The sequence below is a fragment of the Eptatretus burgeri genome, chromosome 15 (genome assembly GCF_056783735.1).
Source record: "Eptatretus burgeri isolate ZD-2024b chromosome 15, Ebu_testis_v1, whole genome shotgun sequence".
NCBI lineage: Eukaryota > Metazoa > Chordata > Myxini > Myxiniformes > Myxinidae > Eptatretus > Eptatretus burgeri.
This window is the reverse complement of record NC_140975.1, coordinates 10,374,661-10,388,643: the sequence shown is the minus strand read 5'-3', so window position 1 is coordinate 10,388,643 and position 13,983 is coordinate 10,374,661. Positions and strand designations below refer to the sequence as shown.

Sequence of the window (13,983 nt, the reverse complement as noted above, 5' to 3'; positions counted from 1 at the left end):
AAGGTGGGAAGAGAAAGCGATGGGTTTCAGACACTTGATGGGTTTATCACAATCTGTATATCATGGAGGGAATGTTAGTGCAGTGTGTTGTCTATTTCATCTACTCCTCCGAGAGACTTTGACCTCGGAAGTTGAAACTTTCAGGGATTAATGAGGGTACCCTGAAGACTTGCCTGTGAAAGTTTTGTTTGATTGCATTTGAAGAGAAAAAATTCCACCCATCTTGGTGTTTTGGGGGAAGAGGGGGATGAAATTGGAATTATACGAGCGATATAACCACGGTGTATTATATCGCACATAAGTAGTACATGTTTTTGCTTCATATACGTAACCAGGGTTTTTTTTCTTTTCGGGAGATATCGAGGCAGTGGTCGGTTGTCTGTACACCGCCTAAATAAAGGGACGTTTCAGAAAAACGTGTTGCACGCTTGGAACAAGATCGCCCGTAGGGCAGGTACTCAGCTCGTGATTATAATGATCCATTCAAAGAATTGGGAATTGAACACATCAACTAAATGACCTTGTCTGAAGAGGTCCGCATCTGGTAACCGATATATCTCGCAACCCCACATTATTGTGTGTGCTTTAAAAATAAATAAATTTTGTGCTGAACATGGCAATTTATTTTTACCTCTGCCACCAAAGGTGGATGCAGGTTATGTTTTCACCCCTGTCTGTCTGTTTGTTTGTGAACAAAATATCTCAGTTGTGGACGGATTTGGACGAGATTTGGTGGAGAGCTTGGCAAAGTGATCAGGACAAAATTATTAGATTGTGGTGAAGATTCGGATCTGGATCCGAGAATTTAAATGATTTTCACCATTGAGAGATAGGGCCAAACCCGACGTGGTCGCAAGATATCTCAAAGTGATGGACGGATTCGGACGAAACTTGGTGTGCAGGTTGGGTATGTAACAAGGAAGAATCGATTCGATTTTGGTGAAGATTCGAATCCGGATCCGAGAATTTTTTAAGCGATTCTTCACCATTGAGTGATAGCGCTAAAACGATATATTGCACGATATCTCAGTTGTGGACGGATTCGGATGAAACTTGGTGGATGAGTTGGTTAGGTGATAAGAACAAGCAGATGAAATTTTAGTTCAGGTCCGAATCCAGAAACGGCCTATCAGTGGGATACAAAACGTCAACTGATCAGCCTGGCGAATGTATGCATTCTACCGAGTTCCCTTCTCGTTAAAGTACATTTCCCTCATCTTCATGAAACTCTCCAAAAACACCTTTTGTTTTCCTGTCTGGCTTTTTGACAACCAAGCAATGTTATTCTATATTAATGATAAAATGAGAACTCCAAGAATGAGGAAAAGAAACAAATGATGAGAAGTTCTGTTATTTTAATTTTCTATTTCATCTGGAATAAAGGCTGAGAAATTGAGATGGAAAAGGGAAGCAATGGTTAAAAGGAGAGGATGAAAACAAATTTAACATTCTCGAATTTCCGATTTACAAACACCCCGCCACAAGGAATTCAGTATTTTGTTGTATCCGTTGGCCAAACTTGTACTCAATCCATTTGATTTATACATATCTATAAACTGCCAGATTTTGTTCCTCCTTTGGTATGGTGGGTGGTGGTATGAGGTATCCGGGACCGGTAGTCAGCGATTCCATAGCGGAGAACCAACCATGGACGGTGCGCTAAACAATTGCAGGGTGCTGCTCTGACAACCCTCGACCAAGATGGGGATTTGGAATTCATTTGGCCAGGGTACGAGCACATGATGGTCAACCATTTTCTAAGGGTAACAAACTGCCAACGGATAATCGGCGAAAAAAAAAAGCAAACCATCGGCTTGGCATGCTAACGTCAGCGAAGAACTTGTATAGACAAACTATTTGAACAACTCAAGATGAGCTCTCTGCATTCTGCAGCTTCGCCTTCATCCTGCATCCCTTTGCCTTGAACTTCATGCTGTTCTCCCTCTCTTGGTCACGTGCCATCTCGGCCTTTTTGTTGTGCCATTGCGTCATTGCATTCTCCATTTGATGGCTCAGACTCACAATTTGACTCTGCAACAGAGTCATGGCACAGGGAGGGGGAGATGGGGTGGGTGTTAGCCATGTTGTTGCAAGCGCAGAATGATAAAACTTCCCCCATTAAGCTGCTCCAAGGTTCGCCTGTCACATCAATCCTATCTTCTGGCCTCGCGGTCAGTACGTCCAATCCATCACACGAGGCATTTAGCAAGTAATGTTGAGATTCCAGGTTAAATCCCAGTTATCGTGTTGATTTGTCCCGAGTTTAGGATTGCTCTTGCAATTGATGTAAAAATTAATTATGTACATGGCTCATAATGTCCTTATCCCTACACGAATTAAGCCACGAACCTTGGATTACCACTGTGATAAAAAAAAAGAGGGAGAGTTAACTTCACACACTTGGGATTCAAAGCAGGAAACAATTTTCTTGCCGGATATGGGTATCAATCCCGAAGGTTATGCATTACTATATCAAAAGAACAATCAAAATAAACAGTAGCTCGTGGACATTTGACCAAATATTTGCAGATCTTTACCACCCAAACAGCACAACTTACGGCAATCTCTGCTCGCTGCACCCTCCTCCTGGCAATGCCTTTTTGTATCGGTGCCGGGCGTCCATCTGACAACAAAAAATAATTTCCATTCTGAGCACATCATCCATCTTTAATTTCCACCACAATATTTACCTCCGCCACCGAAGGTGAAGGAGGTTATGTTTTCACCTCCTTTCTGTCTTTGTTTGTTTGTTTGTGTACAGGATATCTCAAAAAGTTACGGACGGATTCGGATGAAATTTTGTGGACAGGTTCTGTGTGTGACAAGGACGAACAGATTCGAGTTTGGTGAAGATCCGGATCCGACTACTGGAATTTTTTAGGTGATTCTTCACCATTGAGAGATGGGGCTCAAAAATGATATATAGTACGATATCTGAAAAAGTTGTGGGCTGATTCGGATGAAACTCGGACAGGTTAGGTGTGTCGCAAGGATTAATCGATTCGATTACGGTGAAGATCCGAGAATTATTTCAATTTTTAAGTGATTCTTCACCATTGAGAGAGAGAGAGGGCCAAAAACGATATAGTAATGTATAGCATGATATTTCAAAAATGTATTGGGCCCGATATGTTCTCGTAGATCAGACATTACGTATATAGTGGAGGTATGCGTTCTACCAAGTGCCCTTCTCGTTTATCCTAAGATTGTGGGGTTTGTCGGACAGTGTAAATTTTCGTTTTTGTGGACAAATAATAAATTTCTCTTCAATTCAATGAGGTTCAACACCCTCAACCAAGCACGAAGCTTTCAACAAAATCAAGAAGCACGCACCCGACGAACACAAATGTTTTGTTAAAAATACAAACTCAAAGTTCAACGTTTCATCCAAAAAATTGCCGTCAGTGACAATGCAAGCTTGGTTTGCTCACGAGCTTCATCGAAGGGTAGAACGACACACCTGCAAACACACACAAGGTCAAGGTGTGTCTCATATACCTGCAAATGACCAATCGGGGAGGTCAGTCAGTGGTCCATAAACCGAGTTGTTTTCAGCCAATCCATGTCTGCGATTCCAAAAAAGAAAAAAAAAAAAAAAAGAGAGACATGGAACAGATGTTAGTGCAGACAGCCATCCCTCCCACAGCATGGATCCAACCAAGGACCAAGGATCCCCATGACAACCACACATCCCTCGAGTGAGTGCAAGAGCTTCACCGCACACCAAACCAGCAAGATAACACCACCGTGGTATCTTCGATGTTTTTTTTGTTTTTTTTAAACATTTCTCGCAAAAACATTTTAAAATCTACAAATCCAAAACGTGATGACGCAGTGTTTGCTCGAGTGCTTCTGGACAAACGCACTTCACCCGCCATTCGGATCCTGCGCAGCATCTCGGTGAAGTGGACAAGGAGGAAGAGCACACTCTCACTGAAGATAAGAACCCTGGTCCTGGTTTGGAACAAAGAAAAGGGACACACGTCACGTGACCGTACGTCATAACGTGTTGGGAGTCATTCAACGCAGAGACGAAGAGACGGGCTTGGGGGAACGAAAGGGGGCACTGAGTCAGGAAGAGGCCGTGAGTGCCATCACGCCTGTGCTTTACCTCAACAACCGATTATACTCGACAAAAACAACAAACTACTCACACTAACTTAGCATCCACATCGTTTCATGGTTAACTTGATGTACAACGAAACGCGTGGGGGCACACGACGGCCTCCTCGGACTATGGACGTACAAAAACACCAAACAACTCGAACTCTGGACACACGGACAACCGACCGATTCGAGAACACGCCAACAGCGCCGCCATGACGCTTGGGTGGTCGTCGTCGTCGTCGTCGTCTTCTTCTTCTTCTTCTTCTTCCGACTTTCTTCTTCTTCTTCCGACTTTCTTCTTCTTCTTCTTCTTCCGACTTTCTTCTTCTTCTTCTTCTTCTTCTTCCGACTTTCTTCTTCTTCTTCTTCTTCCGACTTTCTTCTTCTTCTTCTTCTTCCGACTTCTTCTTCTTCTTCTTCTTCTTCTTCTTCCGACTTTCTTCTTCTTCTTCCGACTTTCTTCTTCTTCTTCTTCTTCTTCTTCCGACTTTCTTCTTCTTCTTCCTTTACTCTTCTTCTTCTCTTCTTATATTCCACACTGTGCTGTGTCACGTTCGTTGCTTGGCATCTTCTTTCATACTCCCGACGCATGTAGAATGAGAAAAGTGTGAAATATATTTTGTATTTGCCCAAATAATAAAAAAATTACACATATTTTCGAAACAATCCTGAGCAATCGCAATTTTGTCTCCTTCGAACAGGAAATAAATGTTTGCACGGTCTACAGAGAATAGGAGAACGGTTTTTTGACACGGTGGTTTTATTTTATTTTTTTAAATAATCATTGTTACGCGGAAAACCCGAACAGAAATGAACTCCAACACAGGATCCCAACCCACGACGATTGGGGGTGTATATAGCTTTGCTATTGAATTGATCGGAACCTTCATCCCGCTCGACCAACTTTTTATTTTTTTTTTGAAACGTTGTTATACCGTAACTATTACCGTTTGAGAATTTATTAAGCAGTTAGACATTGAAGAAACTATTACAGTGATGAGGTTCATGTCCATATTTGGTTTTTAAAAAAATTGATTTATTGACGTCATTTGAGCTCCAGATTGTGTCCAACAGGAGGCGATGTGACGCAGGATATGGTTCCTCACGACAACAAAAAATTCACACAAGCAGAAATGGAAATGAAACTAAAAAACGTCTTGTTTTTCAATAGCTTTCTGTAAACATGGTAAGGGAATCCGCAAAAATCGATTTTAACAACATCGGTAGATATTTCACATAAGTCAGTCAATTGTCGAATAAGGGAAACAATTACAATATGCAAGGAACATTCACGCAATGTAAGATGTGACTTCAAGTCCCCAACCTCCCGCACAAACCCCAAATCATCAACCATCCCCTACCGAACCCCAAGTCATCAACCGCCGCGCTGCCGAACCCCAAGTCATCAACCCCCTCCCGAACCCAAAGTCATCAACCCCCTCCCGAACCCCAAGTCATCACCCCCTCACAAACCCCAAGTCATCAACCCCTCCCCTCCCGAACTCTAAGTCATCAACGCCCCCTTCCCGAACCCCAAGTCATCAACCCCCCTCACTCCCGAACCCCAAGTCATCAACCCCCTCACTCCCGAACCCCAAGTCATCAACCCCCTCCCAAACCCCAAGTCATCAACCCCCTCTCCCGAACCCCAAGTCATCAACCCCCTCCCGAACCCCAAGTCATCAACCCCCTCCCGAACCCCAAGTCATCAACCCCCTCCCGAACCCCAAGTCATTAACCCCCCCTCACTCCCGAACCCCAAGTCATCAACCCCCCCTCACTCCCGAACCCCAAGTCATCAACCACCCCTTCCAAACTCCGTCCCACCGACAATCTCTCAAAAAGCGTCTTCATCACGTCTCGTAAAAAATAAAATAAAATAATTAACAAACAAACAAACAAGCAGTCATATACTGGTACTGACGAAATCATCAACTTGACCTCTGACCTTGTCTAAAAAAGCTGTCTCTCGAGAAGGTAGCGACGCAAACCAGAAGTTTCTACGATGATTCTGTACCAAACCTCTCATAAAACATCCCATTTTTACCAGAATTTCGACAACCGAGTGTTAAGCATACTTAACCGTTTCCAAAAGTGAAAACAGGATTGAAATCGACTTTAAAACGAACTCGTAATGCCATGTTACAATCCCCCTCATTAGCATAATCTTCAGTTTAAGGTCCCCTGACATGCAAAATAAACTTGTTATTTATAAATTAACTTTATCCTCCGAGTGAAGAAATCACCCATGTTTTTTTTTTAATCAAAATGGGATAATTAGAGCAATATTTCGATCATTTCTGGAGCTATTCACAACTTGCTATGCCCCGCCACTAAAAAATGGACTTCAGCGAATCTCTGCGTGACGTCACAAACAGTAACTCACACAGAGTGGATTGACTCTAGTCGAGATGTCGCGCGCCTCAATACAGTACCTACAAATGCATTTTGCACATGTTAGTGCAATCTCTGTGTTCGTCTTAATTCCGGTGATTGTTTCGCGAGTTTTAAATAGTTTTAGCCGTACTTTCTAAAATGCCTGCAAGATGTATCGTAGCAGGATGCAGCATTACAAGCAAAGACGGTGTAAGCCTTCATGTATTCCCGAAAGATGATAATCGTCGGAGAATATGGACATCTAAACTGAAGGTACTGCTTCCATTGGCTTGCTATTCATTAACATTCAGCCAAAATGCTAGCCTGGTGTTGGCTCAGTGGTTAGGGTGGTGGCTTGGGATCCTAGGGTCCTGAGTTCAAGCCCCGTCGGCCGCTAAATTAATACACCAGGGGGTTGACTCAGCCTGTCATCCTTCCGAGGTCGGCGAAATGAGTACCAGTTCCAGTGTGTGTACTCGTAGAGGGGCACTGCATCAGCGACACAGCCGCGCTTCAAGAAAAGATAGCTACCCCGGCAGTGACGCTGCCATACGACCACCACCACCAGCCAAAATGCTGTAATAAAAGAAAAGGGGAAAATGTTTGCACAACTATGAAAGACAAATGTATCTGTCCTATTACACGGCCTCATATCCTCGGGACTCTTACGCATTGACTTATCCATTGTGTGCATGCTAACACAAGTTACTTGTCAACTCGAGATCTCTAGAGTCTTGACTACTCCGATAAATCTGTTGTCCGTCCGACTAGGCCGATAAATCTGACGTGCTGTAGCTTTATTTTATTATTGTCTTTTCTTCATTGTTTTCTACTGGTGCTACATGACGACAGTAGGAATAAGATAAATAAAAATGCAACAGAATGTCAGATTTATCGGACGACTCGAGACAATTGTGTTGCAAGGTGTGTTCTGCACACAAGTTTTCATCGTATCTGGACAGCGAGGTTGCTTCGTTTTATGCGCGGAGAGATACGGCCGATGACATGCGCCGGCCTTGTTTGTGATTAATTCGCCGCGGAGAAACATGTCCGCTGCGCTATTCACGTCACCTCACTAAAATATTTCTGATATTGAGCAGTATGCAAGTCGAATTTACATTATTGAATTACGAAGAGGATTTAGTCTCACCAGTTGTTATTTCCGAGCCTTCCTTCGATGTCCTCCCGATCGTCATGAACTCCGGGAATTTCAGCCATTTTCCTCTGCTTGTCCTGCTTCGGGCTCGAACTGCTAAGGCCGTATTTCATTTCCAGCTGCCTGAACTTCATCTCCCGCAACTACGTTATCCGACAATGCTCCATGTGATTCAGACCAAAATCCTTCATTTCTCTCACACTCACTGTCATTACCAGACAAGTGAAAGTCCATGTCATCCATGATTCAAAACCAAATGTTCGATTTTTTTAAAGCAGAAATGAACGAAGCGATTGAGTCGACCAATCAAATGTGGAAACACACAGGAAGCCAATAGAATCACGTAGACCACCCACCCGAGTAATTAACGTGCAGCCTTTGACATCCTATATATGACGTCATGTGGGTTACGCCCCTTTCAGGAGAATTTTTAGGGGCGTTCCCAAAGACGTTGTTTTTTTAATTTTACATTTTACAGAATGAGTATTGTGAAAAAAACATTGTCAGATCTGAAATCACGATGAAAAACTCCTCTAGGACATATATAAATGAAATTTATGTACTTTGGCATGTCAGGGGACCTTTAAGCCTCAGACACGACACCCGACATAAATCTCATAAAACATCCGATTTTTACCAGAATTTCGACAACCTAGTATTAAGCATACTTAACCGTTACCAAAAGTGAAAACAGAATTGCGATCTAAGTTAAAACGAACTCGTAACGTCGACCGAAGCAAAAATCTCCATTTCTCCACGCAATTATTTAATATTATTTTATGAAAGTCACAAAACCGTAATATTCGGCCATCCACCAACAATCTTTACATAATCCGACGGCTTAGCGAGTCAGGCATGCGACGATAACCTTTATTGGGATAAAAAATGACTTTTAAACACCATTTTTATCGAAAACACCATCAGCGCGCACACGCAAAACCTTTACGTGACTCAACGCCGCGTCTGCTCGAGGGCGCTGCACCACGTGACGAGCCGTGACGTGGCGAGTGAAATATTTTTTTATACAATCTTAAAACGTCTCCAAAACATCCGATTTTTACCAGAATTTCGACAACCGAGTGTTAAGCGTCCTAAGCGATCGCAAAAAACCGAAGACAATTAAAATCGAAGTTAAAACGAACTCGTAACGTCGACTGAAGCAAAAATACTCCATTTCTCCACATGAATTTACGGAATTATGTTTGACCTCACTGTGACCTTGACCTTTGACCGATTTTGACCAAAATCTAATCAGCGCTAGCCATCGCCCTCCTGAATCACGTGGTGTAATTTGACATTGGTAGCTTCTTCCGTTCTCGAGTTGTCGTGCATACAAACAAACAAACACACAAACAGAGGACAGAAGTCATCAAAATACTTATGAAATCTTTAGATTTCGTAAGTAATAGAGAATGAATTGATGAATGAATGAATAAGTGAATGAAACAAGCCAGTATGCGACATGGCTGCTCGTTCTAGATGGAAAGCTGGCCGACGCGACTAGCCGATATTCATGTGCATGCTATCAATCAATTTAGCACAATAAATATGATTATCACAGCCCTCTGAGTTTGCGCCCAGAAACCCGCCTTGTGAAATTTCAGGCATGTTTCCAAAGAGACTCTAACAAATGGCAGCCCTGGTAATTCCATTTATCTATTCACTAAATATTTTATTTTTTTATATGATGCTGTAAAACATTCTCCTTGGGCACAAAAAAAACAGGTCCCTCGGAGGTCCAGTTTCGGAGGTATTGATTTTTTGGTACAGTCCACAATAAGTGTACGATGTACGATAAAGTATTTTAGCTGTTGCTAAGCGACGGAGGTGTGCATAGCAACCATTCATTTTTGCGTACATGCCAGCCACATTGTACACATTTCACCCAAGTTTCATCAAAATCAGACTCTTTCTCTTCGAGATATTCGCAATTAACCGTTTCTGAAATGTTCGACATGTACTCGCCCAAAACCTATCTCCTCCTACAAATATTTTTTGTTAGAGCTGCAAATTGGCATGAAGGGAGCTAGATAGATTGTGCACAGAACTCTAAGCTTCGATTTTTCGATTTTTTAAATATTTTTTTTCGAGATTTGACAACTTTAAAGGGCTGTTGCTATTCCGTTGCTAGGGCCCGGGGTCCCATATTCGAAAGCACACTATTCCCAGAAATATTAGTCCTACCTACCAAATTTCATTGGAATCGGTTGAGTGGTTTAGCCCCGAGGCTTGACCAAAGTTTCGCGGACAGACGGACAGATGGAAATGTCCAGAATAAGGGTGCTCTCAGAGCAGCCAAAAAACCCACTTTCGATTCCTACCAACCCTCTTTTTGTCTGTCACCTCTAACTCGCCACCAAAAGTTATTTTATTGAAGACTTCAAATATTAATCATGACGACGTGTATTTTCTATCCTCTGCACGGTTTGTAATCAAAGTGTATCTTTCTTTCATGAGAGACCAGTTGTTCAGCATTTAAATGTACATTTAACTCAGCAGTCCTCTTTTTTTTGTGTGGATTAAATCGACGAATATAGAGCAGCAGAGATCTTCACAGCACAACAGGACCCCAGGTGGCTGGAAAGAACCCTGTCCTCATAAAATCTCGTGGCACCTCAAATCTCGCAGAACCAAGGAACAGACCAAACCCCAGACGAAACTCTGCCCAACTGGGTCACAACCCTCAGCTCCGCCCAACTGGGTCACAACCCTCAGCTCCGCCGAATTGGGTCACAACCCTCAGCTCCGCCCAACTGGGTCACAACCCTAAGCTCCGCCCATATTTTTACTTTACTTAAAAACGGTATTGCAGAACAGCTGCTCTCAAAAGCAGGTTTTGAATCAATTTAATAAAATCATTCAAAGACCATTACAGGGTGGAATAGGGGGATGGGGGTAAAAGGGGGCTGAAGTGGGGGTGACTGCCTTTTCATATGCAGACTTTCATCCACAGCCTGATGGAGTACTGCTCTTCCCTCTGGGCTGGTGCTCCTGCCTCCCACCTTTCTCGGCTTCACGCTGTGGAAACCAAGGCATTTCGGATCATTGGCATCTCCCGCGGTGAGGCTGAGTCTTTGGGCCTCTCACTTTCCCACCGCAGACAGGTCGGTGGTCTTTCTGTCTTCTACCGTCTCCTCTCCGGTCTCGCTCCCCTGATTTGTCTGCGATTTGTCCCCAACCATATTTCCGCAGAGCGCTCAAGGTCCGCCAACAACCCCCTTCTGGTGAAACTACCAAAATCACGAATCAATCACTGCTCATCTTCACTCTTTCATTCCTCTTTTTTCCCCACCTTTGGAATAGACTCCCTCACTCTGTTCAATCCCATTCTGCCCTCCAGGCCTTCAAAACAGCTGTTCACTACCACCTATCATCCCCCATCCAAATCATCGATCTTTTCTACCCCGTTAATCCACCCCAAACCCAACTCCTTCAAATTCCCTGCTTTCCTTCCTGAAAGTCAATGTAATGTCAATCTTGTATTCCCCATGCTCCCTGCCCCACCCCTCTCCCTTCCACAGATCTCATGTCTGTTCCCCACTGTTTTGTCCTTCCCTCTCCTGCCTCTCTTGTCTCATACCCGCCCCCCCCCTTGCTGTGCGTTGTGCGTTAGCTCTCATACGAGCCTCGACAAGGTATACAAAAAAACAAAAAACAACACTTATACCAATAAAAATATTGACATTTAATGTGCTGGGACCACAGGAAATTAATAAACTATATCAGGTGGGCCAGGCAAATTATCCCTCCCCTCCCCTCCTCTGATCCTCCCCTCCCCTTCACTATTTTGTAGGTGGCACAAGGCTGTGGAGTAGCATCATTGGCTGACGGCACTGCTGTGCTACTGGTGCAGTGTCCCTGTTGGTTACAGAAGGAATTTGTCATTCGTTTATCGTGCTGGCGATAGCTCGCCCACTCTTCGTGAAGGACACCGTGAGATCTTTAACGTCCACCAACTAATGCTGGCAGACAGGACACGCAGCTTGGCATTCATCGGAGGAAAGGCACACACATTGATGAATCATCTTGCCTGTGAAACAGCAGGATGACAGTTTATAGCTGAGTCAGGATTCAAGTCCAGGCTAGACAGCTTCAAGCCGAGTGTGTGTACCTCGTAGTCTATCCCATCGTGCCAGCTCCCATCTCCTGCTGAAGGTCCATCATGAGTCAGATGGGTTTTCATCCATGATCCCCCAGTGACTTGGTAATTCCCTGACATGAGCCGAGTTCCCAGAAACTGTAAATGGAATCCAAGTCCTTGTACCTCTGCCTTTAGTGAGATTGTTTAACCCACTGCTTACGTGATCCAGTGCTCCTGGTCCAGCCTCCAACCATTTTGTACACTATTCTTCTTTTTTAAGCCTTAATCACAACAGTTTGGGATTGTACACTGCCCCACCTTAAATATGGCACATTTGGCATGGACATCACTAGAAGTTGTGATTTACATATTTCTCCCCCACAGTTGGTGTTTTAACTTCTCTGCATTTGATGACACTGTAGATTTCATTTGCTTCGGAAACATCAAATCGATCCATCCATAAATACCTGCAAAGCACACCTTCTGCTTTTCATAATTACCGGATGCCACTCTCTGCTTTCATGAAGAGCATTACTCTTGGGGTGATCCGAAAAGGATAGATGATCCAACAAGAATCATCCCAAAAGGAATGCTTCCCATTAAGTTTTTATTTCTAAAAGGTGGATAAAAAATGACGACTGTAAACACATTCATGGTCACCAACCTTTTGTAAGTTCAGTACTAGTGACAAGCTAACGTTGTACACCAGCAAATACAACCCACGCTTCGCAGACAGGAATAATAACGGGGGGTGGGGAGGGGGAGAAAGAGGGAGGGAGAGAGAGGAGGGAGGATGGAGAGAGAAGGGAGAGGGGAGCAAGGAGGGATGCGGAGCGAGAAGGGGGGAACAAACAGAGAGGGAGCTATAAGTGGGAGAGTAAGGGAGGGAGAGAGGAGGGAGGGGGTGGGGAGAGCGACGCCTCACCAAACATCGCTACACACTCCGGGAGGTTGGTGGGAGTGAGGAGGATGGAGGAGAGAGGGGGGGAAGTTGGAACACTAAGGGGGTTTGGGAGGAGGTGAGGGGGTTCTGAAGTTGAATTTGATCGGGGACTTGTGGAGAAAAGCAGGGGCGGGGGGAATAGTACAGGATTGAATGAAATGGGGTACATTAAAACATCACATTAATACAGCACACGATAGGAAGAGAAGGCAGCGTGAGGGAAAGAGAATGTGGTGTGAGGGGAAGGGAAGGCACCATGAGGGGAGGGAAAGGAAAGGCAGCATGAGGGAAGGGAAGGGAAGGCAGCATGAGTGGAGGGGAAGCAAAGTCAGCGTGAGGGGAAGGAAGAGTGAGGGGCAGGGGAAGGAAAGGGTGATAAAATGCTACGAAACAGCAACATTTTATTTTTAATCGCCAGGTTCTTTATAGTGTATATATTGTTACGGTTATGGAAATTCACAGAACACCATAAAGGTATCCCAGACATCAGTTATGTCGATAAGTCTGTGTTCAGATAGATTTCCCCACTGATGTTTAACGGGAAATTATTTGTGTGCAGGGCTGTGAATCTTCAGTTATCCGTTTTTCTTTTGCTATCTTTATTTTGGACCAACCACATTTTAACCACCACAACCACCTTTTCCACGACTGCCTTCACAATAACCACCTTCACAACAACCACCTTCTCCACAACCACCTTCACAACAACCACCTTCACCACAACAACATCTCCTTGCCATCTCCTAAACCACATCTCAACAATGAACAGCATCGCCTCACCTTCACCTCCGCAAACGCCGCCATCTTTGCGCCAGCCACGGCGAGTTCTCCACGAACGGCATCACCACCGACAGACGCAGGGGTTCCCTGTTAGGACGGGGGCCGGTGATTTCCACAACGTCCGCGTGGGGCAGATGATCTCTGCCACGTCCGCTCTCTCCGAGCTTCGCATCAAAATCGGATCAAAAGATTGAAAGGGGCGGAGCCAGCTGGGGGGTCAGAGATGAGAGATCGGAGATCAAAACCTTGCCTTACGAACCCAATATAAGGGCGCGCAGAGACGCCAAGCGCGCAGTTGTGAGGAGTTGTGTGGAGCCGCGTTGGGAGCTGGATCAGTCTGGAGTCTGGAGTCTGCAGTCGGTGAGGAGCTGGAGAGAGCGGAGGAGACGGGAGCCTGGAGCGCAGCCTGCTGTGCCGTGCCGAACTGTGGGTCGCTGGGGAGAAGCCGGAGAGGAGTTGCCAATGAGCGGCATAAGGTCCGAAGTGATCGGGCTCCGGGACAGTCCAAACGACGCTGAGGAACGGACGGGCTCTTCAGAG

General features: G+C 44.6%; 1 protein-coding gene across 1 annotated transcript; it reads right to left on the bottom strand.

Moving 5' to 3' along the window:
• Positions 1–1,338: 1,338 nt before the first annotated feature.
• Positions 1,339–4,345, bottom strand: MRPL52 (mitochondrial ribosomal protein L52). The gene is made up of 5 exons (XM_085858043.1): positions 4,291–4,345; positions 3,867–3,954; positions 3,499–3,566; positions 2,559–2,623; positions 1,339–2,031 (listed from the first exon to the last, which is right to left on the bottom strand). Exons 1-5 carry the CDS (start codon positions 4,319–4,321, stop codon positions 1,867–1,869), a joined length of 417 nt encoding a protein of 138 aa, XP_085714169.1. The 5' UTR covers positions 4,322–4,345; the 3' UTR covers positions 1,339–1,866.
• Positions 4,346–13,983: the final 9,638 nt, after the last annotated feature.

Excerpts from the sequence above, each read along its gene's own strand:
- MRPL52 (XM_085858043.1), bottom strand. The coding sequence starts at position 4,321 with ATGGCGGCGCTGTTGGCGTGTTCTCGAATCG. Across the intron at positions 3,567-3,866 it reads GGATCCGAATGGCGGGTGAA|ACATGGATTGGCTGAAAACA; the intron begins GTGCGTTTGTCC and ends TTGGAATCGCAG. Across the intron at positions 2,032-2,558 it reads TGCAGCGAGCAGAGATTGCC|AGTCAAATTGTGAGTCTGAG; the intron begins GTAAGTTGTGCT and ends ACTCTGTTGCAG.